This window comes from Urtica dioica, chromosome 8 (genome assembly GCF_054948205.1).
Source record: "Urtica dioica subsp. dioica isolate 48M chromosome 8, U.dioica_male_clone48M_v1_H2, whole genome shotgun sequence".
Taxonomy (NCBI): domain Eukaryota; kingdom Viridiplantae; phylum Streptophyta; class Magnoliopsida; order Rosales; family Urticaceae; genus Urtica; species Urtica dioica.
The window spans coordinates 1,009,343-1,032,201 of record NC_142763.1 but is presented as its reverse complement, the minus strand read 5'-3'; the positions used below and the strand labels follow the sequence as shown (position 1 = coordinate 1,032,201).

The 22,859-nt window shown below is 41.2% G+C and overlaps 5 protein-coding genes and 1 pseudogene across 10 annotated transcripts; 1 reads left to right on the top strand and 5 right to left on the bottom strand.

Annotated features, from left to right (window-relative positions):
• Positions 1-15: 15 nt before the first annotated feature.
• Positions 16-7,346, bottom strand: LOC149386985 (uncharacterized). 5 transcript variants are annotated; one of them, XM_089623154.1, is made up of 19 exons: positions 7,161-7,346; positions 6,631-6,719; positions 6,431-6,535; positions 6,282-6,338; positions 5,888-5,958; positions 5,447-5,546; positions 5,296-5,366; positions 5,105-5,208; positions 4,911-5,014; positions 4,793-4,846; positions 4,634-4,689; positions 4,382-4,420; positions 3,964-4,293; positions 3,820-3,887; positions 3,329-3,401; positions 2,972-3,033; positions 1,986-2,898; positions 997-1,287; positions 16-467 (listed from the first exon to the last, which is right to left on the bottom strand). In XM_089623154.1, the coding sequence occupies exons 2-19, from the start codon at positions 6,706-6,708 to the stop codon at positions 185-187; spliced, it is 2,859 nt and encodes a 952-aa protein (XP_089479280.1). In that variant the 5' UTR covers positions 6,709-6,719; positions 7,161-7,346; the 3' UTR covers positions 16-184. The 5 variants fall into 5 exon arrangements, with proteins under 5 accessions (XP_089479280.1, XP_089479281.1, XP_089479283.1 ...); XM_089623155.1 differs by having other exon boundaries at positions 6,631-6,712; XM_089623157.1 differs by lacking the exon at positions 7,161-7,346 and having other exon boundaries at positions 5,447-5,541; positions 6,631-6,721.
• Positions 7,347-11,009: 3,663 nt separating this feature from the next.
• LOC149386984 (large ribosomal subunit protein eL33x pseudogene) lies at positions 11,010-12,060 on the bottom strand (annotated as a pseudogene). The gene is made up of 4 exons (XR_016300712.1): positions 11,951-12,060; positions 11,833-11,868; positions 11,173-11,447; positions 11,010-11,077 (listed from the first exon to the last, which is right to left on the bottom strand). The product of XR_016300712.1 is annotated as a large ribosomal subunit protein eL33x pseudogene (transcript).
• Positions 12,061-14,089: 2,029 nt separating this feature from the next.
• Positions 14,090-15,522, top strand: LOC149386983 (uncharacterized). Its single transcript, XM_089621492.1, has 7 exons — positions 14,090-14,101; positions 14,216-14,299; positions 14,393-14,447; positions 14,564-14,699; positions 14,942-14,992; positions 15,089-15,166; positions 15,288-15,522. Exons 1-7 carry the CDS (start codon positions 14,090-14,092, stop codon positions 15,343-15,345), a joined length of 474 nt encoding a protein of 157 aa, XP_089477618.1. The 3' UTR covers positions 15,346-15,522.
• Positions 15,523-15,818: 296 nt separating this feature from the next.
• On the bottom strand, positions 15,819-16,505 carry LOC149386982 (small ribosomal subunit protein eS30z/eS30y/eS30x). Its single transcript, XM_089624727.1, has 3 exons — positions 16,365-16,505; positions 16,136-16,273; positions 15,819-16,035 (listed from the first exon to the last, which is right to left on the bottom strand). Exons 1-3 carry the CDS (start codon positions 16,366-16,368, stop codon positions 15,989-15,991), a joined length of 189 nt encoding a protein of 62 aa, XP_089480853.1. The 5' UTR covers positions 16,369-16,505; the 3' UTR covers positions 15,819-15,988.
• Positions 16,506-16,647: 142 nt separating this feature from the next.
• On the bottom strand, positions 16,648-18,544 carry LOC149386981 (putative phosphoinositide phosphatase SAC9). The gene is made up of 6 exons (XM_089621490.1): positions 18,470-18,544; positions 18,173-18,373; positions 17,932-18,106; positions 17,605-17,759; positions 17,113-17,316; positions 16,648-16,750 (listed from the first exon to the last, which is right to left on the bottom strand). Exons 1-6 carry the CDS (start codon positions 18,542-18,544, stop codon positions 16,706-16,708), a joined length of 855 nt encoding a protein of 284 aa, XP_089477616.1. The 3' UTR covers positions 16,648-16,705.
• Positions 18,545-18,884: 340 nt separating this feature from the next.
• LOC149386980 (large ribosomal subunit protein uL18-like) lies at positions 18,885-21,116 on the bottom strand. Its single transcript, XM_089624725.1, has 9 exons — positions 21,064-21,116; positions 20,639-20,692; positions 20,363-20,432; positions 20,197-20,288; positions 19,974-20,100; positions 19,806-19,885; positions 19,621-19,737; positions 19,236-19,540; positions 18,885-19,166 (listed from the first exon to the last, which is right to left on the bottom strand). Exons 2-9 carry the CDS (start codon positions 20,639-20,641, stop codon positions 19,058-19,060), a joined length of 903 nt encoding a protein of 300 aa, XP_089480851.1. The 5' UTR covers positions 20,642-20,692; positions 21,064-21,116; the 3' UTR covers positions 18,885-19,057.
• Between the last annotated feature and the right edge of the window lie 1,743 nt (positions 21,117-22,859).

Genomic DNA, 22,859 nt, shown 5'->3' with positions numbered 1-22,859 from the left:
AAAACATTGAAGAAATATTCATGTCTATTTCTCTTTGATGACTGTTCCAAATAAGTTTGTTTTTCTGCTAAATATATCCTCACTACATTTACAAAAATACCCACTTTTCTCTGCATGTATGTACAGATATATAAAAATCAAAGCTTTATTATTATTTCTGTTTAGGGTATTAAACAAGTTTGTTTCACATCCACATCCTCTTGCAAGTATAGTCAAACAGACGCTGAAAGACGCTCTTAGGCGGTTCCTCATCCGGCAACTTGAGAAGCCTCGCGACCCTTGAGAACTCGGAATGATGTTTCGCCAGAGTCGACTCGTCCATCTCAACCTCCTTCTCCGGCGGCTTCTCCGGTAGATTCGCTCTCGTCAGAGCCCATTGCATTGCCCATATTGCCAAAGGACGCATATACCCCAGAGACCGGTACTCGCCGTCCACGTTCCACGCTTCCGGAGTCTGAAAAGAGTAACTGTACACAGAATACGAGCGCCAGAGAGTAAACTCAGGCGAGGGGGGTCAAATGTTAAAAAATAAATTAACAGGGGTAAATATTGAAAATAATGATAAAAAAAAATTAAAGGTTCATTATAAAAGTAAAATAAATTAGGCAGGCCAGTCACTAATTATTTTTCAATAATATATATAAAAAAAAGGTTTAATAAGGTGTAATTTTATAAGGAGAAATATTAGCTAAATATGCTATTTGTACTGCTCTATTATTAAGGCAGTAATAATTCTATTTTTTTTTTTAAATAGTAAAAAATAGCCATTCGAAACTAAGTAATTAACAAAATAACCAAAACTTAACATTTTCAGCAAAATAGTCAAAATTAAGAACTTTTGATGATTTATAAAAGCACATTATCACTTTAAAAAGAACTTGATCAATTTTTTTTTTTTTTTTTTTTTTTTTGAAACCTGGTATAAACTTATACTAAACCTCTCTACTTGTAAGGGTTATACGCTTAGATTAGTCGTTTTTTGAGACCCAAACTGACCCGAGTCCTTTGTGGGACCAGGCGGCCTCGTAATTTCCGCTGGCGGTGTTGAAGGCGAGGTCGGGCATGTGTTGGTGTATCATCGCTGCAGCGACGGCGTAAGTGACTCCGGACCACACCTCTCTCGACTGCATCGTCGTCATGTCCACCGTCCCGTCCGGGAGCATCCCGTTGACCGCTCCTCGCGTCCCATCTTTGACCTTCGACACGTTAAACTCGAAAACTTTCTCGAGCGCGCTTCGAGCCTTGTCTTCATCCACGATCGACGAAAGCCCACACGCTTTCGTGTACCTGCGAATTTGCCAAAGTGTCTTTGATATTTAGCATACGTACATATAAAAAAATAAAAAGAAGGACGGAATTCACGTTTGACTCTAACTTATGATCTTTGTCTGTCTCTACGATTAAATATAAAAAAATTAGGTAAATAGTCAATTAAAACGTTTGGAATTGTTATATAGTCAATGTTTCGTAAATTTTTGGTAAATACTCGTAAAGATAACGTGGCCTAATAAATGGAATTGACTATTTACCTAAAATTACGTCTGTAAATATATGAAAATAACTATTTACTTAAGACTTACGAAACATTGACTATTCAACAATGTCAAACTGTAAATGTGACTATTTACCTATAAGGTCTTCTAGCCAAATAGTAAATTAAAATCGATAAATTTACAAAATAGTTCAGTTTTGTATAAAATTAGTGACATAACTAAAATATAGAAAATGCGCATGTATAAATGTCAATAAATTTTTTTTTACACAATCAAGCATTTTTTTTTTAATTATTACCTTTGTCAATAAAGCATAGTGTGTCAAAAAAATGCAGAATAATCAATTAATTTGCATATAAGGCGTTAGAATTTAATGGGTTAAGATGTGGTTTTTTTTTGCTATGAACATAAATAGAAAAAAGAGGCTGGTACAGATGACCAAAAAAAAAAATCATAGAAAAGTGAATTAAAGGACTAATGAAAGACTATTACCATTGCCCGGCCAGTTGATCCGCCTGAATAGACGAGCTCGAACTCCCGCCACTGTTATCATAATTAAAATAAGAGCCGTTCCAGAGAGTAGTCTGGTAAACAGCCTTAGCTCTCCGAAACTTGTGCAGGAAGTAACCCTCGGAGCCCCGATCCCCCGCCACGCGGGCGATCGCCGAGGCTGCCTGGAGAGCCGCCACGTAAAGTCCGCCGGAGTAAGCGCTGACGCCGGAGACCGACCAAGTGTCGTAGGTCTGGTCGGGAAAACCGTCGTTCTCGATCATCCCGTCCCCGTCTCTGTCGAACTGTTCCACGAAAGCCATCGCAACATAGACCGAAGGCCAAACGGCTCTCGCGAAATCCTCGTTCCCCGTGGCAACCACGTCTCGGCAGACTTGGAGCACGAATTTCGGGTTCAGGTCTTTCCACCGATCCGTGTCGTACAAGTTGTACGCGTTGAGCTCGAACCAAGGGTCGTCGAGACCCACGTCGTGGGGTACGGCTCCGAGGACCTTCCGCGGGGCCCGGTTTCCGTCGTGGAGGAGCTTCATGGCCGTCGGATCGTGGGTCATCACGGCCGCGGCGAAGTCTCTTTGCACCGAAAGCTCGAGCTCGGGGAAGAGAGAGACGAGGGCGAACGAGGAGTAGAAATGGACGTCGTACGTGTTCCACATGTGGTATTCGATCCCTTCCAAGTAGAGAAATTGACCGATGTTCTCTTCGCCTTTTCTGAGGAGTCTCGTCCCGCGAGCCGATCCCGAGTCCATTTCCAGCGCCGAAGCCATCGTCTCGAGGATTTCGACCGCGGTGTTGGTTTGTTCGATGACGCTTTTCGGGCCCGGTGTATTTTTTTTGTCGAGCGAGAATTTTCTTCCGACAATGGTGTTCGACGGACTATGCACCGGCGGCGACCCGTCTGATGGAAAATCGTGAAAATTGAGTTGATTTGTTTTGCTTATGGAAAGAAATGCAGAACATATATTATATACCTGTCCAAATTGTGCCTCCTGAGTTCAGATAGTAGAGTTCATTGAAAAGGGTAATTGGGTACCTGAGAAGAAAGAGAGTTCAAAAAATTAGGTAAATAACCAAGTAAAACGTTTGGAATTGCTATATAACCAATGTTTCGTAAATCTTAGATAAATAGTCATAAAGATGACGTGACCTAATAAATGGAAGTGGCTACTAACCTAAGATTTACGTCTGTAAATATATGAAAGTGGAAATATTTAAGATTTATCAAACGTTGGCTGTTTAGCAATGTCAAACGTTTAAGTTGGCTATTTTCCTGATTTTCTGTTAAAACAGTGGTCGGTATTTTCGAATTAGAAGGCTAAGAATCTCACCACTCGGGAAGGTTTTTGTCTTCAAGGATAGGCTTTTGCCATGCCTCAATCTGAGACTCCCATTTCGTATGCTCTGTGCTCAATTTAAAAAAAGAAAAAAAGAGAGATCATTGTACATTGTTAAGGAGATAAAGAGATAACAAGGTTTATATGGTCATGAGTTATTCATCTTATTGCGAGATGAAACTTCATGATATTTGACTTTGTATCAGAGCCCAGAAAGTTTGAATGAGCATGGTCTAATAATAATGAGATCTATAGACCAGGCTAAAGAGCCATTATCTTGACGGGGCGATATATAAAAAGAGTTTGAACAAAGTTTATAAGGTCATGAGTTATTCATTCAAGTGGCAACTGATTTTGAGAAGAAATTTATTCAACTTAAAACATAGTTTCAGAGTCTACAAAGCTTAAACGAGCAACGGTCCTAATTGTAATACAGGAATTTCATCTACTTACGAGCTGACCTTTTCAAAGTCCGGAGATATTACCTCGAAGAGCATCACAAGCTATATCTGCAGCAGAGAAGCCATATCTACCATAGAATTTAGTGTATCGCCTGTAAATTTAAATATCAACTTCCTGTGTTAAACGAAGAGAGTGAAGTTTCTATTTATATAATTTTTTTCACCCACCTATAATAAGTCTTTCCACTCAAAAATCTAAACTCGGGGCAATCCCAAGCCAACGAAAACGTGACTGAGCGAACTGAGCCCGAAGGGACCGCCACAGAGGCAGCCACGGCTGCTCCGATGGACGAGCCCGGTTCAGAGGGTTCCAATGAAGAGTCTGAAAAATTCGAGCCATCGAATGTCCCGTGCTCTTTGAGTTCATCCCACATTTGTTTTGCAGTTATGCCCTTGGAATCGCCGGAGATGACAAAGCGAGGACACTCTGATACGCGAACGTCGTACTTCTCTTCTGCCGCCACTGCAAAACTCACCGGAGGATTCCCATTTGCGGTCCTATTTTAATTAAATTTTTTTTTCGGGGGAATGATTAGAAAGCTATGGACGGTCGAAAACGAAATCGCCTGGAAGAGATGAAACTTACTTGTGATTCAAAATTACACCGCGCATACCTTCCTTGCCCCTGAAAAATTAAAAATTAAAACAATAACAGACAAATATACGTGAAAATTTAAATCGAAAAAAAAACCGCCTGCAGAGGAGACGATTTTGCTATTTCGAAAATTCACGAAAACCCACAATTATGTGCCTTCGAAATCAAAATTATCCGGGTCACCAAAACTCCAACAGGTTCAAAAATATTGGGACCGAGGAAAGAGGATCGATAAATTCTTACGTTATTTTTGAATTCAAATGATGACCCGAAAACTCAGATAGCCCTCCAACAGAATTCTTGAAACAATAGGGGCAGAATATTATTATACAAGGAAAAAAAATTTAGGGAAGAAAAGAATGAAAAAATAAGATAGTTAAGGAACAAAAAAAAGGAACTCACAGCCCATGTGAAGAGCAGTGTGACATCCGCGGAAGTCTCACCAGAATTATACAGCTGAAAAATAATAACTTGTCACACACGTTATCTATGAACAATCAAAGAAACGAGCTGTCCCTACTGAAAATGTGAAGACCGAGACGGGAAAGCTGGTCTCCTTGTAATTATGAGGAATAAAAGGCGAGATTTGGCGACAGACGATTCTGAGTTTCGGATCCGGTTCGCCTTCATTGAATCACAAAAAAAGGAATACAAACTATAAAAAGAGGTTTTGAAGACTACTGTATTGTATCAAAACATATAACTAAAACATACCATCATAAACAGTCCAAGATCTTGGGTATAAAGCATGATATGTTGATCTATCCCCCTTTAGATTCCAGTCCCATGACCCAATCCCACAAGAAACTTCACTTTCTCTGTTCATTGTTTAAAGCTTTCCAAAGTCAGACTCTTTGACTAGTTCATTCACAAAAGGATAGTCTTAGCATGTTATCGTAGCTTACTTGAGAGCTTCTGGGCTTTTCGAGCACAGGACTGTGGAGTGATTTTCTCCGTTCTCACGAGAAACAAAGACCTGATCATCATGTGTAGTTTGTTGGTTTTTACTATTCATAGCCGATTTTATTAATTCGATCTTGTGTTGCGTAGCTTTACCGAGAACTGGTTTGCGAGAATAGGCTTTTCTTCGCACGTCTTGGGAAACAACTGCCAGCGCTGAAACTCGCCTTTGTAACTTCTTCCGATACTTCCTGCACTGAATTTTTTGAGATTTTGTTTAGGTTGACACTTTGCTTTTCCAAAATTCCATGTGTTTTTTATTTTTTTTTCTTGTGTAGATTTGGACAAGACACCGAAAACCATTAAAAAATGTTTTGAACTTTTCTTTTCCGAACTCGTTGAATTTCGACGGGTTTTAATGGTAGCATAAAAAAAGCATCAATTTAATCTTCATTTTTCGTTTTCAATTTTTATAACATATTTAATTTTTGGAATTGAATATTTTTCAATGGTGTTATCTGCACTGAAGGTTCGAAAGGATCTCTGGTCAATGCCGAATTATGGAAAGCCCCGAAAAGTAACGGTCAAATTGCTTACCCGATTCCGCCCAAGGGAACGCCGTGGCAAGATGACACATGGCGCTTGATAAACGGGTTGATCATAGAGCCCTGAAATGCGAAAAGATACTTAGCAACCCATAAAAGTCACGAGTTGCTTCTCATTGTCAATTAGTTTTCAGACAAAACCCAATGATACCATAACATGATATCCGAGTCCAACAGTTCTAAAAATAAAAAATAAAAACGATGATCTTAAACATAAAAATTAAGGGTGGAGACAAGTTATGGCCCCATGAACTTTTTAATTTTTAATTTTTTCAAAACATTTTTAACCAAAAACTTGGCACCTCCGGAAAAAATGTCTCTCTCGGAGAAGATATATAAAAATCAAATTGAGCCAAGGCATCAAAAAGTTAGAAGATAATAATAACCCTTCCTCTTGCAGTTTCTTCTCGAGTGTGACGCCATAGACGTAAACCTATCGGAGCCTGAAAACACACAAGCCCAATAACACAACCATCAACAAGGAATTAAAACTAAGTCTGAAAACAAAACGAAAATTAATCTTCTTCTTCTTTACCAAATGAATGGTCTCCTTGAGAGTGAGCGAGAACGAGACCGGAGTTATTTCCTCGCTGTTCAGCTTCCGTTGCCACGTCAGCGAGCCGGGCACCCCCGGATCAACCTACCAGAAAACAATGTGTTAGAGATAGAGCTGTCAAAGAGACCTTGATGTTCCTTGGGCTTAGTTTGGTTTTTTCTGTTCGAGTAGAATAGAACCTCATTAACCGAAGAAGCAGCAGAGAATTCCTTGTCTGTTTCCACAAACCCAGTATCCAATTTCTCACCCTCGCACATGTTTCTGTTTCCTATCAAAATCATTAAGTGGAATTTCAATTACATAGATTTCAATTTTTGGTTATCAATACAATTTACAACATGCTGTTCATGATTGAATATCAATGGAAAAACAAAAGAAGAAATAGAACCTTGGTACTAGAGAAAAACAAAGGTTTACAAAGCTTATTTTTTTCATTATCCCTTGTGAACAAACAAACCAAGGGTAATAGAGAAAGAGCAAATGTGAGTCAACAATAAGGGAAAGCCTATAAACGAGAGAACCCATTTACATATACTAATAGATACACAATACTATTGAATACATTATTATTATATGTGTATGTTTTACACTTGACACACACATATAAAAATAACTAAATGGGCACGTTAGATTTTCGTTAGATATTCTATTGTATAAGAAGTTCTGGGATCGGAGAAAGAGATCAACACGACCATCTGAATCAACGTACCTGAACTTAAGAATAGTCGTCGAAATTAAGTGGATGAGGAGCTCTGACAAATCAAAATGAAAGAATATGGGAGCAGATACCTATAAAAGTGGCGATTGATTGTTTTATAAAAGGGATTTCCCTTTGATTGGATTGAGACGTTGATTGGTCGTTTCTGTTCATGATACTTTTTCAACTATTGGATTGGTTGATATGTGGTACGATGCTAAATATCTTTGTATATTTTTATGCAAGAAACCCGTATTTATTTTTGTCCAATAAGTTTTTTGGGTCCAACGCTATATAGCCCAATAGAAATTAAGTTTTTGCAAAATAATCATAGTTTGTCAACTATAAGCAAACTAGCCCAAATAATATTAATTTATTCTTGATTAAATTTAATCCCAACGAACTATACAGACAGAATGTAAGCTTTATGAAAATTGAATTAATATTAATCGAGACATGATTAAATTTAATGAAAACTTGTACTCTTAATTGGCTATTTTGCTATAGCTAATGAAACTATGACTATTTTGCAAAAGTCATAGTTTGAATTAGCTACTTCATACAATTTTTCCTTATTTGGATCATTTTTATCACTTATCTACTTTTTTTTGTCTTTTTGAAGTAATAAATAATGGACCATCCCAATGACCTCATGCCTGTGAAGTGATTTTTTCTATGAGAAAGTGATGGTTCAATCTATAGGAAATGCAATATTGATGTTTGAATATTAGATCTTGTAATTTGTATTTAAATATATAATTTAATAGATGATATGATGTAAAATTGAATTATGAAAAAAAAAAGTAACAAATAATGAATCTTTTAATATAAAATTTAAAACTAAAAAACGTTAAACACATATATAAACTAATTAAATAAAACAATGCCTTAAAACAAAGCATTGTTGTAAAGTTTTATTTGATATTTTTAAGGGCCGAATTTTATTTTTAAGGGACAAGTGATAATTAATTTCTTTTATAAAATCAACAAGATATTTTAATTTAGAAAAATATTTTGAGCTGCGAAGGTACGGCCTTTGTATATATTTTCAGCCTTTGTAAGCTACTAGGAGTATATTTCGATTGGAACAATTTCTATTAATTTCTCTTTCTTGTTTAGTTTATGTAATTTTTTCATATGCTTTGTTAACGTATTAATGATATAATCTGTGGGTCTTTCATTTTTCATCCGTTGTTTTGTCAATTATATTGTTAATATGATATAAATAAAATGTGGGAATTTGCTATAATAACTTTAAGGGTATAATGGTTCTGCTTAAATCGTTTATTTATGTTCATAACTAAATTGTCAAATTAACAAAACCTCAGTTTGCAAAATCAATAGCTAATAGCCTAATGCTAGAGCTTCGAGATGACATGCATGTTATATACAATTTTTGCAATAAGTAATTAAAAATAAAATTATTATTTTCCCTAAAAAAAATATATATGTTTTGCCCCTTAAAAAAACTTTATGTTTTGCCAACTTATCATTCATTTCATTCTCATTACAGGTCCTATTATCAACGTTAGAAAACAAAATTCGAACACTTGAAATGGGATTCTATAAAGAGGGTTACCAAGCAAGACCATATTATTGTCCCTAAAAAAATATATATGTTTTGCCCCTTAAATTTTTTTTATGTTTTGCCAACTTATCATTCATTTCATTCTCATTACAGGTCCTATTATCAACGTTAGAAAACAAAACTCTAACACTTGAAATGGGATTCTATAAAGAGGGTTACCAAGCAAGGCCATATAACTCACTATGAGGAAGTCTAAAGAGTCTGTTGCACTATTGATGCTTAAAAAGAGGTACAAAAACACATGGATAAGAAGAAAAACATGACAATAATTAAAAATAAGACTATTTGAATGTATGGAACTGCATCGTATATGAAAAAAAAACCTAATCAACCAAAACTGATTCACCTCAAAATAGGCAGAGCACAATATAAATATGGTTCATGTTAAGCCGTTTTTTGGATTTAACATTTGAGGACACGTGGCGTGCCTGGAATAGTCACGTGCCTGGTATTGGATCGGCCCAAATTACTTTTCGAGAGTCCAAAGGGCTCAAGAAAGTTCGGGGCAAAGCCCAAAGCGTCCAGGAGTTTCAGAGGATCTTAGAATCGTAAAGAGGGAAACAATGCTTTGCCTTCTTCTTCGTCAGGAACGCGTTCTTCGTCTTTGATTTCTGACTTGGGGGTCGAGCTCGCCTGGATGGTCGAGCTCGTCTGGAGGTTGAGCTCGCCTGGGGGGTCGAGCTCGTCTGGAGGTTGAGCTCGCCTGGGGGTCGAGCCTGCTGGGAGGTTGAGCTCGCCTGGGGTCGAGCTCGCCTGGTGGTCGAGCTCGTCGGGAGGTCGAGCTCGTCTAGAGGTCGAGCTCGCCTGGGGGTCTAGCTCGCCTGGTGGTCGAGCTCGTCTGGAGGTCGAGCTCGTCTGGGGGTCGAGCTCGCCCAGGGGTCTAGCTCGCCTGGTGGTCGAGCTCGTCTGGAGGTCGAGCTCGCCTGGGGGTCTAGCTCGCCTGGTGGTCGAGCTCGTCTGGAGGTCGAGCTCGCCTAAGGGTCTAGCTCGCCTGGTGGTCGAGCTCGGTTTGGAGGTCGACGCTGGCTGGAGGTCGAGCTCGCCTAGGGGGGTCGAGCTTGCCTGGTGATCGAGCTCGGTTTGGAGGTCGACGCTGGCTGGAGGTCGAGCTCGCCTAGGGGGTCGAGCTCGCCCGGTGGTCGAGCTCGTCTGGAGGTCGAGCTCGCCTGAGGGTCTAGCTCGCCTGGTGGTCGAGCTCGGTTTGGAGGTCGACCCTGGCTGGAGGTCGAGCTCGCCCGGTGGTCGAGCTCGTCTGGAGGTCGAGCTCGCCTGAGGGTCTAGCTCGCCTGGTGGTCGAGCTCGGTTTGGAGGTCGACCCTGGCTGGAGGTCGAGCTCGCCTAGGGGGTCGAGCTCGCCTGGAGGTTGAGCTCGCCTGGGGGGTCGAACCTGGCTGGAGGTCGAGCTCACCTGGAGGGTCGAACCTGGCTGGAGGTCGAGCTCGTCTGGAGGGTCGAACCTGGCCTGGAGGTCGAGCTCGCCTGGAGGTCGCCCTGCCTGGAGGGAGCTCGCCTGGAGGGAGCTCGCCTGGGGGGCCGAGCTCGCCTGGAGGTCGAGTCTGACCTGGGGGTCGAGCTCGCCTGGAGGTCGCCCTGCCTGGAGGTCGAGCTCGCCTGGAGGTCGCCCTGCCTGGAGGGAGCTCGCCTGGGGGCCGAGCTCGCCTGGAGGGAGCTCGCCTGGGGGGGTCGGGCTCGCCTGGAGGTCGCCCCTGCCTGGAGGTTGAGCTCTACTGGGGGGCGTGACCGTGCTCCTCGTGAGCTGCCTACGTACCCGCCTTGCGGGATCAGGTCATGACGTAGTTCATGGGAATTCTCGGTTCAGACTCTATTCCAGAGTTGAAAGTGGAGTTTTTTAGGGTTGAGAGTCTCCGGGGTTTAGAGAGTTTTCTTTGAGTTCGGGGGATTCTCTTCTCTTGTCCCTTTGAGTTGAGAATGAGTGAATTATTTATAGGAAAAGAAACTGGTGCTTGATGCTTGGTTGATGCTTGATTGAAGCTTGGTTGAAGCTTGGCTTTTGCTTGGTTGGCGCTTGGTTTTTGCTTGGTTGAAGCTTGGTTTTTGCTTGGTTGAAGCTTGGTTTTTGTTTGGTTGAAGCTTGGTTTTTGGCTTGGTTGGCTTTGGTTTTTGCTTGGTTGAAGCTTGGTTTTTGGCTTGGTTGGCTTTGGTTTTTGCTTTTTTAGTCATGCGTGTTTGACTAAACTGCCCTTTTATATATTAACGTCGTTTTTGTGATTGGGGCGTCGGTTTTTTTTACCATAAGAAAAAGACGGCATAACAGTTCACAAGCATACAAAATATCAAGATGCCCTTGAAGTAAATCAACTTTTCATCCATCCCGACAAACCTGCAAGAAAATCGAGACAAAACGACACTCAATAACAAGCTCATAACACACATTTTAAAAATAAAAACCTCGTGTAAAAGTATAAAAAAAAATACCAGTTTAGATGTTGCTTGGGTACATGAGAACCCTAATTTTGGCTCCCATGGACTTGGGAGGAAGATTGGAGGTGAACTTGGCGCGAACCACACCGGTGTTACCGTGAGGCCTCACGACCTTTCCCCAAAGGCAGCGATAATGCGAACCGTCTTTCTTGACCTTGGCCTTGTACACGTACGCGAATCTCTTGCCGCGGTACCAATCAACTTCTTCCTTTGTGTTCACTCCCTCAATCTGAACCAGCGATGTGTTTGGGTACTGGTTCGACTTTGACCTAATCACATCAGACGGTTAGTTTATCAACACAAAGTTCAAGCCAAAAACCAGAACTCTTTAATCAGAACCAGAGAATATACAAGTGATTATGGTTCAGTCATTTGATAGTACGGCTTGGAGAATCGATTATGCTGAGAAATTAAGTAACAACAATGTCAATTCGTTGCGATCCACGGATTTTTAATTACCAGAACGCTAAACCACAAACAGAAATGTTATAAAACAATACATTTTCAATGAGCTCAGATTCAGTGATTGTAGTTCGAGTAACAGATAGTCCCTGGTTTGAAAATTGAAAAAAGATCGAAAGCTTGATATCGAAATTCGGAGGATCAGAATCCGATATGCCCTAAGAATTTTCGTGAAAAGAATTAATTTAGTACCTCTTGTAGCCGAGGATTGTTCCCCTGACGTAAAGCCTGAAACAACAATGATCGGAGCCAAGTGAGCGAAACTGAAACTAGACATGAAAACGAAAATTTGCGTTGGATAATAACAGACCTCACTCGCTCTCCCTGCGCCCCTTTACCATCTTTGTTGCGATTACAGATTCTGCGCGACGACGAAGATGAGTTCAAAAACCCTAAGTGTTGCCTATTTATGGCTCGTTTAAGATTTTATATAAATGGGCTATAAGACTCTATTTATGGGCTCGTAATATAATATCGGGAACATTCCACAAATAACTATTTTGAAGATTGTAATTTCTAAAATACCACAAAGTTTTACACCATTATTTTTTATCCTCTCATTTTAAAAAACAGTTAAACGAATATATCCTTATTTTAAATGAAATTATAAACAAATAGAAAAAAAAAGGAAAAAAGACATCCGGCGTCAAGTAGATACACTGCCTTGTACTATAAAAACTCGATTTTTAGTCCTTAATATCAAATGTTGTAATTGATTTGCATATTGAATAAGAGTACAAGTTTGAAAATATGTTTTTATGAATATATAATTAAGCGTTGATTAGTAATAGTAACGTGTGTCCAAGTGCAACCGGTCCACTTGCTTTGTTACCCGGATCAAATTAAAAAAATGGATCTATTATCTTGACCCATTTACCCAATTTTAAAGTGAGCCGAGTAACGGATAATGTTGGAGCCATTACTCGATCAATTTTTATTTTTTTTGTTAAAGCAGCTCTACTGCTAATAGGGATTGAACTCGGGACTTTTCATTTTGGAGGTGGTGTGAAATTACCAACTAAATTATGCTAGGAACTACTAATTGATTTCCTGTTAATTATAAAATATTATAAAAAAATGTGAATATTAGACAAGTGGTAACTAAAGTTTTATTCTACACAGTTGAACCGAGATTGATTTTGCTATATATATATATATATATTTTTTTTAAATCAATAATCGATACATTTATTTTTTAAATATATACATAACTTAGGGCGTATACAAAATTTCCACTTCATATATATTTCTTGATTATTATACTTCCAATAATCTTACAAGATATATAGCAATATATATATACTAGCTTTCACCACGTCAGCTCGTCTCACCATCAGTTCGTCAGCTCGTCTCACCATCACCACGTCAGCTCGAGCTCACCATCAGTTCGTTAGTTCGTCTCACATTCAGTTCGTCCTCAGTTCGGAATCCACCTCAGCTCACTCCGAACTGACCTCACCATCTTGGAACCAGCTCGTCTCACCATCCGTCAGCTCGTCTCACCATCAGTTCGTCAGCTCGTCTCACCATCAATTCGTCAGCTCGTCTCACATTCAGTTCGTCCTCAGTTCGGAATCCACCTCAGCTCACTCCGAACTGACCTCACCATCTTGGAACCAGCTCGTCTCGCCATCACCACGTCAGCTCGTCTCACCATCAGTTCGTCAGCTCGTCTCACCATCACCACGTCAGCTCGTCTCACCATCACCACGTCGGCTCGTCTCGCCATCAGTTCGTCAGCTCGTCTCACCATCAATTCGTCAGCTCGTCTCACCATCAGTTCGTCAGCAGTTCGGAATCCACCTCAGCTCACTCCGAACTGACCTCACCATCTTGGAACCAGCTCGTCTCACCATCAGTTCGTCAGCTCGTCTCACCATCAGTTCGTCAGCTCGTCTCACCATCAGTTCGTCAGCTCTTCTCACCATCAGTTCGTCAGCTCGTCTCACCATCAGTTCGTCAGCTCGTCTCACCATCACCACGTCAGCTCGTCTCACCGTCAGTTCGTCTCACCATCAGTTCGTCAGCATTTCGGAATCCACCTCAGCTCACTCTGAACTGACCTCACCATCTTGGAACCAGCTCGTCTCACCATCACCACGTCAGCTCGTCTCACCATCAGTTCGTCAGCTCGTCTCACCATCACCACGTCAACTCGTCTCACCATCAGTTCGTCAGCTCGTCACACCATCAATTCGCCAGCTCATCTCACATTCAGTTCGTCCTCAGTTCGGAATCCACCTCAGCTCACTCCGAACTGACCTCACCATCTTGGAACCAGCTCGTCTTACCATCACCACGTCAGCTCGTCTCACCATCAGTTCGTCAGCTCGTCTCACCATCACCACGTCAGCTCGTCTCACCATCAGTTCGTCAGCTCGTCTCACCATCAATTCATCAGCTCGTCTCACCATCGGTTCGAAACAAGCCAAGCTCGGGATAGTCGTTTATGGAGGGTATGGTTTAGTAGAGATCCTAGGTTCATGTATCATGAATTTGGCTCTCGCTATTAATACATTTTTTTTATTATCGAAATACTGAAAAACAAATTTCATTTCCTTTTGGTGTACTGTAGAGTGTGTTCGCAGTGATTCTCGTTTGCTTTGGGGGATTGATGGTGTATTCAATCTTTCAGCAGGTTTCATCTCCATGGGAATTGGTATGGCCTTTTTAGGGTTTACATCGCTATAGATTGCTTAATTAGGTCTACAATGGTGCTAAAAACTCAGAAACGCGAATTTCTGCTTCTCAGCGCTATCATGCTTACTTCATGAAGGAGGTGGACTCGTCGATGATTATATTTGCAGGTTATTTATCGTGCTCTTGTTCATATCCTTAAGCGCTCGTTAAAACAAATACAAAATCTATAGTATATGTTTAGAGTTTCTCAGTTGGGATGTAGCGATTTTTTTTTCTTTTTCAGATTGGGTCGCTGTGTTAGCATGTTCATTGGCTACTGTAGGACTGCTCTTTGACATAAAGGATCGAAGGCGATGGATTTGGTATTCGTTCTTTACTGGAGTAGTACTTGCTGTTTTCTGGCTATATTACATGTTCAGGTAATCTTTCGGGTATCATTTGATCAATGGAATAACCTTATAGAAAAAATAAAGGGCAGATTTGTGATGTTAAAGATCTAGTTAGCTTTTTATTCACCACATAATAGATTTTTGTTGCCTTTCTCGATTTAGGTGAAACAGAATGGATTATTATGCTTTTTTGTTTAACACGAATAATGAATACAATTTAACTTATGTAGTTGTGAACTGGTTTGAGTTTTACAACAATTTGACATTTGTAGACTACCAAGGTTCCGGTTGGATGTGATATGGCTTCCATTCGGACCACTTAGGTATGTTGCAAATTTATTCACAGCAAAGTTTTAGTTGGCAATTCCAGTTTATACATGAATCGCTTATCGCTTGTTTATACACATTCGAATTTGCAGTGGAGCTGTGATATCCTTGTATGTGGACCATCTGCTGAGTGAATCGTCAGAAGAAATTCGGAAACTTCGAGCTAAAATGTATGCTTTCAAATCCAGATGAATATTTGTTCCTATTTTCATACTTTCGCTCTGAGGGTTGGACCGTCCAAACATTAGTGAATTGAGCTCTTAACATGGCTCCGTTTATTTTCCTGTTGAGGCTGGAGCAAAACCTGTGCTCGAGAGATTTGGAAGATCAAAACCGTTTAGTGGGCTAGCAATTTACAATATGATACATAGAGATTGCTTGGTTGGAACTACTACTCAAATTTTCGTCCCTGGGAGAATTTTATATCTAAAACGACCTGTCTTTATGTAAATATTTTTCTTCTGTTTTGGATTCAATTATATGCAATTTGTTTTTAAGAGTAAAGTTCAAACTTTGTTTTACCCGACTCTAGTTTTACCTTTCCTACTTGCCACCAGTAAAAGATGGTTCTTTAAGCCTCAGAGTTCTCTAAAGTAGAGACTAAAGAACTGCTCAGGATTAAATTTGACTTTGGTGATGCTTGATCTACTCATTACCAAATGAACCAGACTATAGGAACCTAATAGCAATTCATTAATCAGTAAACTCTTCATTTTCAAATTTATCTTCTTTGATAGCCATCTAAATTTCTTCATAAATGAGCTTGCGGTGATTGTTTAACCAGAACATTTTAGCACAACACAAACAAACAAAAAAAACACATAGATAAACCAGCTTGGCATAATTTCTATTCAACTAAAACACCACTGTATCCAAATAATTCATCACACAAATCTCCAAAAACTAATTCGACATGTAAAAGGGAGATTAAAAAAAAAGTTCAGTACCAAAAAACAACGTAAAGAAACCTCGTCGTTCTCTCATCCCATTGCTTACTTCTCGGACGAGTTAGGTCCTCTCTTCTTTCCGAATCCAACCACTGCGAACAAATCACCAATCAATCGATAAGCCCTTCGAATCTCTACCGAACAAATAGAACTTTAAATCTCGCTACTTCAAAAACGAATCTAATAGATTACCAGCAGTGACGAATCTGCTGTTGTATTGCATGCGCTTGTGTGCGCGTCCACGGGGCTTCTTCTTCTTGTCAGCCTTGGCCAACTTGGGCGTTTGGCCTCTCACCTTACCGGCACGAGCTAGAGATCCGTGAACTTTTCCTGCAACACTCAAAACCAGAAGAAAAATTCAACGATCTGCGATGCGAAAGAAGAGAGATATCGTTTCAACGCAGAAGCTTTGAGCTCTCACCCATGGTGGCTCTGCGAGATATCTGTGGCTGCGAGAGTTCTTAATTTGCCGCGGGTGTTTCTGAGCAGAGAGACGATCAGTTAGGGTTAGCGATTGGGAAGAGTAGGTTTATAAGTGGGGAGGCTGGACTCGACCCGAGTGTGGGTCAAGGCCCATTATATTCGGCCCGTTTTGATTTGCGTCGCTATTTCATATTTTTTTATGTTTATCAAGAAGACTACACGAAGGACGTGAGCTGGGCGACGTGAGCGAGCTGGTCGAGCTAAGGACGTTGAGCGACGTGAGCGAGCTGGGCGACGTGAGCGAGCTGGGCGAGTAAGGACGTGAGCGAGCTGGGCGACCTAAGGACGTTGAGCGACGTGAGCGATCTGGGCGACGTGAGCGAGCTGGGCGAGTAAGGACGTTGAGCGACGTGAGCGATCTGGGCGACGTGAGCGAGCTGGGCGAGTAAGGACGTGAGCGAGCTGGGCGACCTAAGGACGTGAGCGAGCTGGGCGAGCTAAGGACGTTGAGCGACGTGAGCGAGCTGGGCGAGTAAGGACGTGAGCGAGCTGGGCGACGTGAGCGATCTGGGCGACGTGAGCGAGCTGGGACACAACGCACAGAATATATATGTTGTAAAGCAAAAAAAAAAAAAAAATGTGTCCTCCCTCGATGCCTGTGATTTAATGATGCATCTCAAAATCTTATTATTGAGCAGAAACAACTAGTCCATATGACCACTAAAGTTGTGTTTTTGGCAACATACCTCTCCCAGTGTCATAGGGCTTCTTCCGGAATCAGCTGGATAAAATGTGACTGCCTCAAAATCATACAACAGTGGAAGTGTTGACGAGTTCTGATCATGAAGGCGTGCACCGGCTCCAGTAACAGCCATATCTTCTGGACTGATCAGCCCTGGTGAAGGGATTAAGAGGTTTGTCCCATTTGCACATTGAGGTACAGAAGCTCCCTGTTAAGAAGTTAATCACCCAAGCTTAAGCATCAAAGTAACTTTCTTTCTTTTTTATAACCGTGGCGTCCAGGTTAGACCCGACTAAAATCCACGAGGCTCTGGCGTTATCGACTACCAATTTGTTGCGTCCAAGGGGAATCCAACTGGGAACTGACAATGTCCCAAGAATTGCCCTTATCGGTAGACCAACTCCTTGGGGTTCAATTACTTTAGTTAAGAAGAGTCGACGGGTGTTTATGCTATATAGCCAATTTTCCAAAAAAAAGAAGAGAGAGAATTACTGACCTCGAGGACCAGTTTAAGGCCTTCTAAATCATGCCCCGTTCGAACGTCAAGTGTTGATGGGTAGGTTGGGATATCGTGAGAAGAAGCTGGCAAACATGGCATGGCTCCCTGAGATATATAAAAACCTCCACCGCATCGGCGCCCTGTGGACAAACCTGTCATAAAGAGATTTGAATGAGATGGGTCGTTAAACACAGAGCAAAATGAAAGCAGAAGTACCCAGACTAGATCTTTTCTCTTGAAGCTCAGAAGAGGTAATCCCCCGTTGGAAGTTGGAAACATAGTGGGAACCGGTCTGAGAAGAAAGGCAGATGGGCGAGAGAGCACCTGCAATGAGAAGCAATAAACGGTTGGAGATGGGGGACAGGACGGTGGACTGCTTGAACTCCTCAAAGGACATGTCGAACCTCTTCCACGGCCTGTCGGGGCAGGGGTGGGCCCACGTGGTGGTCCTCGTGTTGTGGTCGATGTAGTAGTTGTTGCCGGTCACGGCGTCGGACCGCTTTTGTTAATTAGAGTTGACAGCACACAAAAGGGGAATAAATGGAAAGAAAATAAAAATCATTGCGGAGGCGGTGGTGGTGGTGCCTTTGAGGCGAAGCTTGGCGATTTCCTGTTTCATGGCTTCCTTTCTCCGTTTGCTGGCAATCACTTTGGCAAGAACGCCGCTCACGCTCGGGTCCTGCTTCTCCTTTGGCGGCGGCGGAGGACCCCTTTTTCCGGCCGCTGATACATTCCCGTTCCCATTCCCAATCCAAAGCTCAAAGTCCTGTATCAAACCCAGGTACGAGTCACACTCACACATTCACATTGGATCATGTGATGGAACACACAGACCTGCGATTCATCATGACTGGACTAGTACTCGGAGGAGGGGCTGGTGATCATGGCAAGCTCTCGCTCCCACGAATGCCCTGTTCGACGACATCACCACCAACATCCTTGATTGCGCACTCACCTCACACTTCCTCTCTACTCCTAACTCCTAACTATATATCTTGTAATCTAATCAATCCCCTTTCCTCCATCAAATCCGCTTGGATAAGCCTCACCTCTACTCCGTAACAGTGGGTCCCCAAGGCTTTGCTTCTTTTGATTTTTATCATATGCAAGCAACAATGTGCATCTCTATGCATTCAAAAACTCGTTTTTTTTTTACTTAAAAGAAAGAGAAAAATATGTCGATATTTGATTTAGATCACCAAGTTGGCCTCATTCAGCACTAAACTATTAGCAAATAGCATATGCTAGGAAACACAATTATATAAGAAAGGGTAATATTGTAGTCTGAATCTAAATGGATATATTATAAGCAAAAGATTTGACCAAAACTGAATAATAAAATCTGATAGAGCAGCTGCTCAGCATTGCAAAAACAACTAATAAAGAGGATCCAAAATCTCCAACAAAACAAGTCAAAAAAAGATAGAGGAGCTCCTAAAGGAAGACGGCATCAATCTTCGCTCTGGTCATCATCAACATCGGCGGCAGAGTTGAATGCGTTCAATCTCTCGATCAACTTGTTCTTCCTCTGCTCGTAGGTCAGCTTCTTCAAGTTGTACCTGGATTGCAAGCAAACGATAATTAGTTGATGTGGCATCATCACAAATGTAAGACGAGAGTTGTTGTACCTCTTGTGTTGCTTGGGAGGCTGTTTGGCAGACTTGGTGGGGACGGGGTTGGCGCGGATGGCAGCGTGGACCTTCTTGTAGAGAGCCTCGATGTTGTCGGCCTCGATGCCTCTCTTGATGTACTCGCTGAAGTGGGTCTGGTACTTCTCCGGCTCGTCTTCCGTCAGAGTGTTCATGTAGGCCGCAATGTGGCCACCGTAGATGTACTTGCGGTGCACCTCCGCATCCAGCTTCTTGCTGTCCTTGCCAAACCCTGCAAACCGCTTGTCGCTGTGCGGAATGTCGAGTCCTCCGTCAAGGGCACCCTGACATCATCATCACCCATCAATCACCACTCTCCATTCTATACATATACCAATCAACCTTCTCGTAGACAGACACGTACCTTGAGAGCACCAAACACGCGGTTTCCGGTGGTGGTCCTGATCAGCCCAACGTCAAGGAGGGCACGGAACGGCCTCCTCGTGTCAGCGGGCTCCACCGAGTAGTCCTCTCCCGAGGCCTGCCAGCCATTTCAAAGCATGACCACACTCCTCAGACCACAAAAACAACAAATTAATCACAGCGTACCTCAACATTGCCTTCGTACTCAGCATCCATCTCAAGGTGCTTCAGGACACGGCGAGCCAACAGAAGTCCCGTGCAGTAAGCTGTCACATTCAAAACAAACCTCAATTCAATCACAACACCACTGCAAAATGCGTTTCATTAAAAAGAAAAACAAATAACAAGTATTACCAGCAGCGTAGTTGGTGAGACCAACTTCGAGGCCGTAGCTGGGAAGCTCATGGGAGTACGCGGAAGCCAGAACCAAATCTCCAGCGATGCTGGCGGATATGATTTGGGCACAGATGTCTTTGTTCGACTGATTTCATTAGTCAAGGAACAAAATAGACTATATAGGGATACTAAAATTGATTTCAGAAATTAAATAATTAGACATATATTAGTAAATGGATACAAATCGGACGACGAATCTGTATTTCGGGGTGTTGTACTTGTTCTTGTCCTGGTTAATCAACCGGATCCTTGCCCGGTAGTCAGTCTTCCCGTCTGCGAATTACGAGATCAGATACAAAATCTTTCAAACTAGGAGAAAATGTGAAAATTCTAGATATCGCAATTACCTCTCCTTCTCTTGAACTTAACCTGAAACCTCTTGAAGTAGGCCCTCGATTTCTGGGCTTTCACAAACGCCTACATATATACTTAATCTATCAGCACCAACAAAACCACGCTATTCCTTCTGATACACAAACAACCTAAACTATAAAGCTTTAAACAACTAAGGAAATAATGACACAGTTGCATCAAATTTCGCAAAAACCCCTAAAACCCTTATTATATTCCTCCGAAGCGGAGACTGAACCGATACGAAATCAAAAGAAGCGAGAGGCACTAACCATTTCTCCGGAGAATCTGAGAGAGACGACGAGGACTGTGGAAAGAAGAAGAGCCTGAGACGTGAAAGATGAAGGAGAGATTTACTAATATACGGAGTAACATTTCACAAACCCTAACATAAGGATATAGACTAGAAACCAAAAATGGGAAAGTAAAAATCTAAAAGCTGCGAAAATTATCATATGCAGAACTTAGTTGCACAAAGCTAGGGCTTGGTGATTTAAACCTCTTAATCTTCTATTTCACTAATCTGCACTTATTTACCACAGGAATGCGAAAATTTTGACAACAAATCGAAGCGAAACACGGAAACGCTTTCGAGCATATAAATTCAGCGGGAGATCGGAAATATGTATCGCAGTGCAATCATTTCGCGTAATTAAGCAGTGGGAGCTAAGAAATCGAAGAAGAGAGTCGGAAAAACCTGTTTGGTTATCGCTGCTTCCACGGAAGAAATTGTATCGCTAGGATTAAACCTTAATACGTTTATATACTCGGCCCATTTTCTATGTGGACCTTGCTTGTTTTAAATTGGGCCTGTCAGCTTTTAAATGTGACAACAAGCACACTTATATTTCAGCCCAATTCGTAGTCATTATTAATGTAAATAAATCTTCAACGAAAACTCAGAAATTTTCATAAACTTTTCAAAATTATCCAGAATCAAATCTTCAACGAAAATCCAGAAACGTTGAAGATTTATTGACATTAATGTCAATAAAAATGCATATTTATTGACATCAATGTCAATAAATCTTCTACGATTCTGTAAAATTCCTTTGAAGATTAATCTTCAACGATTCTGGAAAATTCCTTTGAAGATTTATTGACATTGATGTCAATAAATATGCATTTTTATTGACATCAACGTCAATAAATCTTCAACGAAAACACATAAATTTTCAGAAACTCTTCAAAATTATCCAGAATCCCGAGAATCATTTTTTTCTTTGTTTTTTAACTTTAAAAACCACAGAAATTCTACACGGAATCCATGGCGGGCTGTTCCGGTGGACACTTCGAGGTCGCCGCCTCCGGGATGGTCATGGGCTGCTCTCCAGCGGCCATGACCGTCGTTCCCCAGGAGCTTCAGCGTCGAAGATTCCCAGGGCTGCTCTCCGGGTTTTTGTAATGATGATTGTTTTCATAATATAAACTAAATAATTGTTTTTTTTTATAAATTAACTTATAAAAATAAACTAAATATGAAGGATACATATGTAATTACTCATTTCATTAAGTCATAGTTTATGATTTATTTGGGTTTAGTAGATTTTGGTCCAAAATCATGGTACAAGTCATAGAATAGGAATAATCCCTTATTATTAAAACATGTTATTATTAGACGATCTGACGAACTGATGGAGAGACGAGCTGACGAGCTGGTGAGACGATCTGACGAGCGGATGGTGAACTGATCCTTCTGCGTGTCTTCCTGGCAGGCTGGTTGAACCAGGTCTTGACATGGTTTTGCCAATGCTTCTTGAAGTGACCATTTGGGATAACATTGTTGTGCTTAACCATGGCTTACCTAAAGACCAAAAAAAACGACGGAACAAATTAAATAACTTGCGTTTCCGCAAACTAAATCCTAAAGCGCCAGTCTCAGCGAAAACCCTAATATATGGAGTAACATTTCACAAACCCTAATATAAGGATAATTCAACACCGATACACCACTCACGATAAAAACCACAAAAATGGTTTAAGATACACAAGAAGCCAAAAATGGGAAAGTAAAAATCTAAAAGCGGCGAAAATCATCATATGCAGAACTTAGTTGCACAAAAGCTAGTGCTTGGTGATTTAAACCTCTTAACCTTCTATTTCACTAATCTGTACTGATTTACCAAAAAGGAATGCGAAAATTTAGACAATAAATCGAAACGAAACACGGAAACGCTTTCGAGCGTGGGAGATCAGAAATACCTGGTTATCGCTGCTTAAGAAATTGTATCGCTAGGCGGCTAAGATTAAACCTTATGAACTCGAAACATTTTTTTTTATTTTTATGATAGCCCTATTTAACTTCGGCCCATTTTCTATGTGGACTTTGCTTTGTTTTAAATTGGGCCTGTGAGCTTCAAACGTGACAACATGCACATCAGCCCAATTCGTAATTATTATTATTATAACATGTTATTTTAATTCTTTAATTTTATACAATTTGACATGTTCATAACTTTATTCCAAATATGCCTGCATGAGCACTTCAGTGGT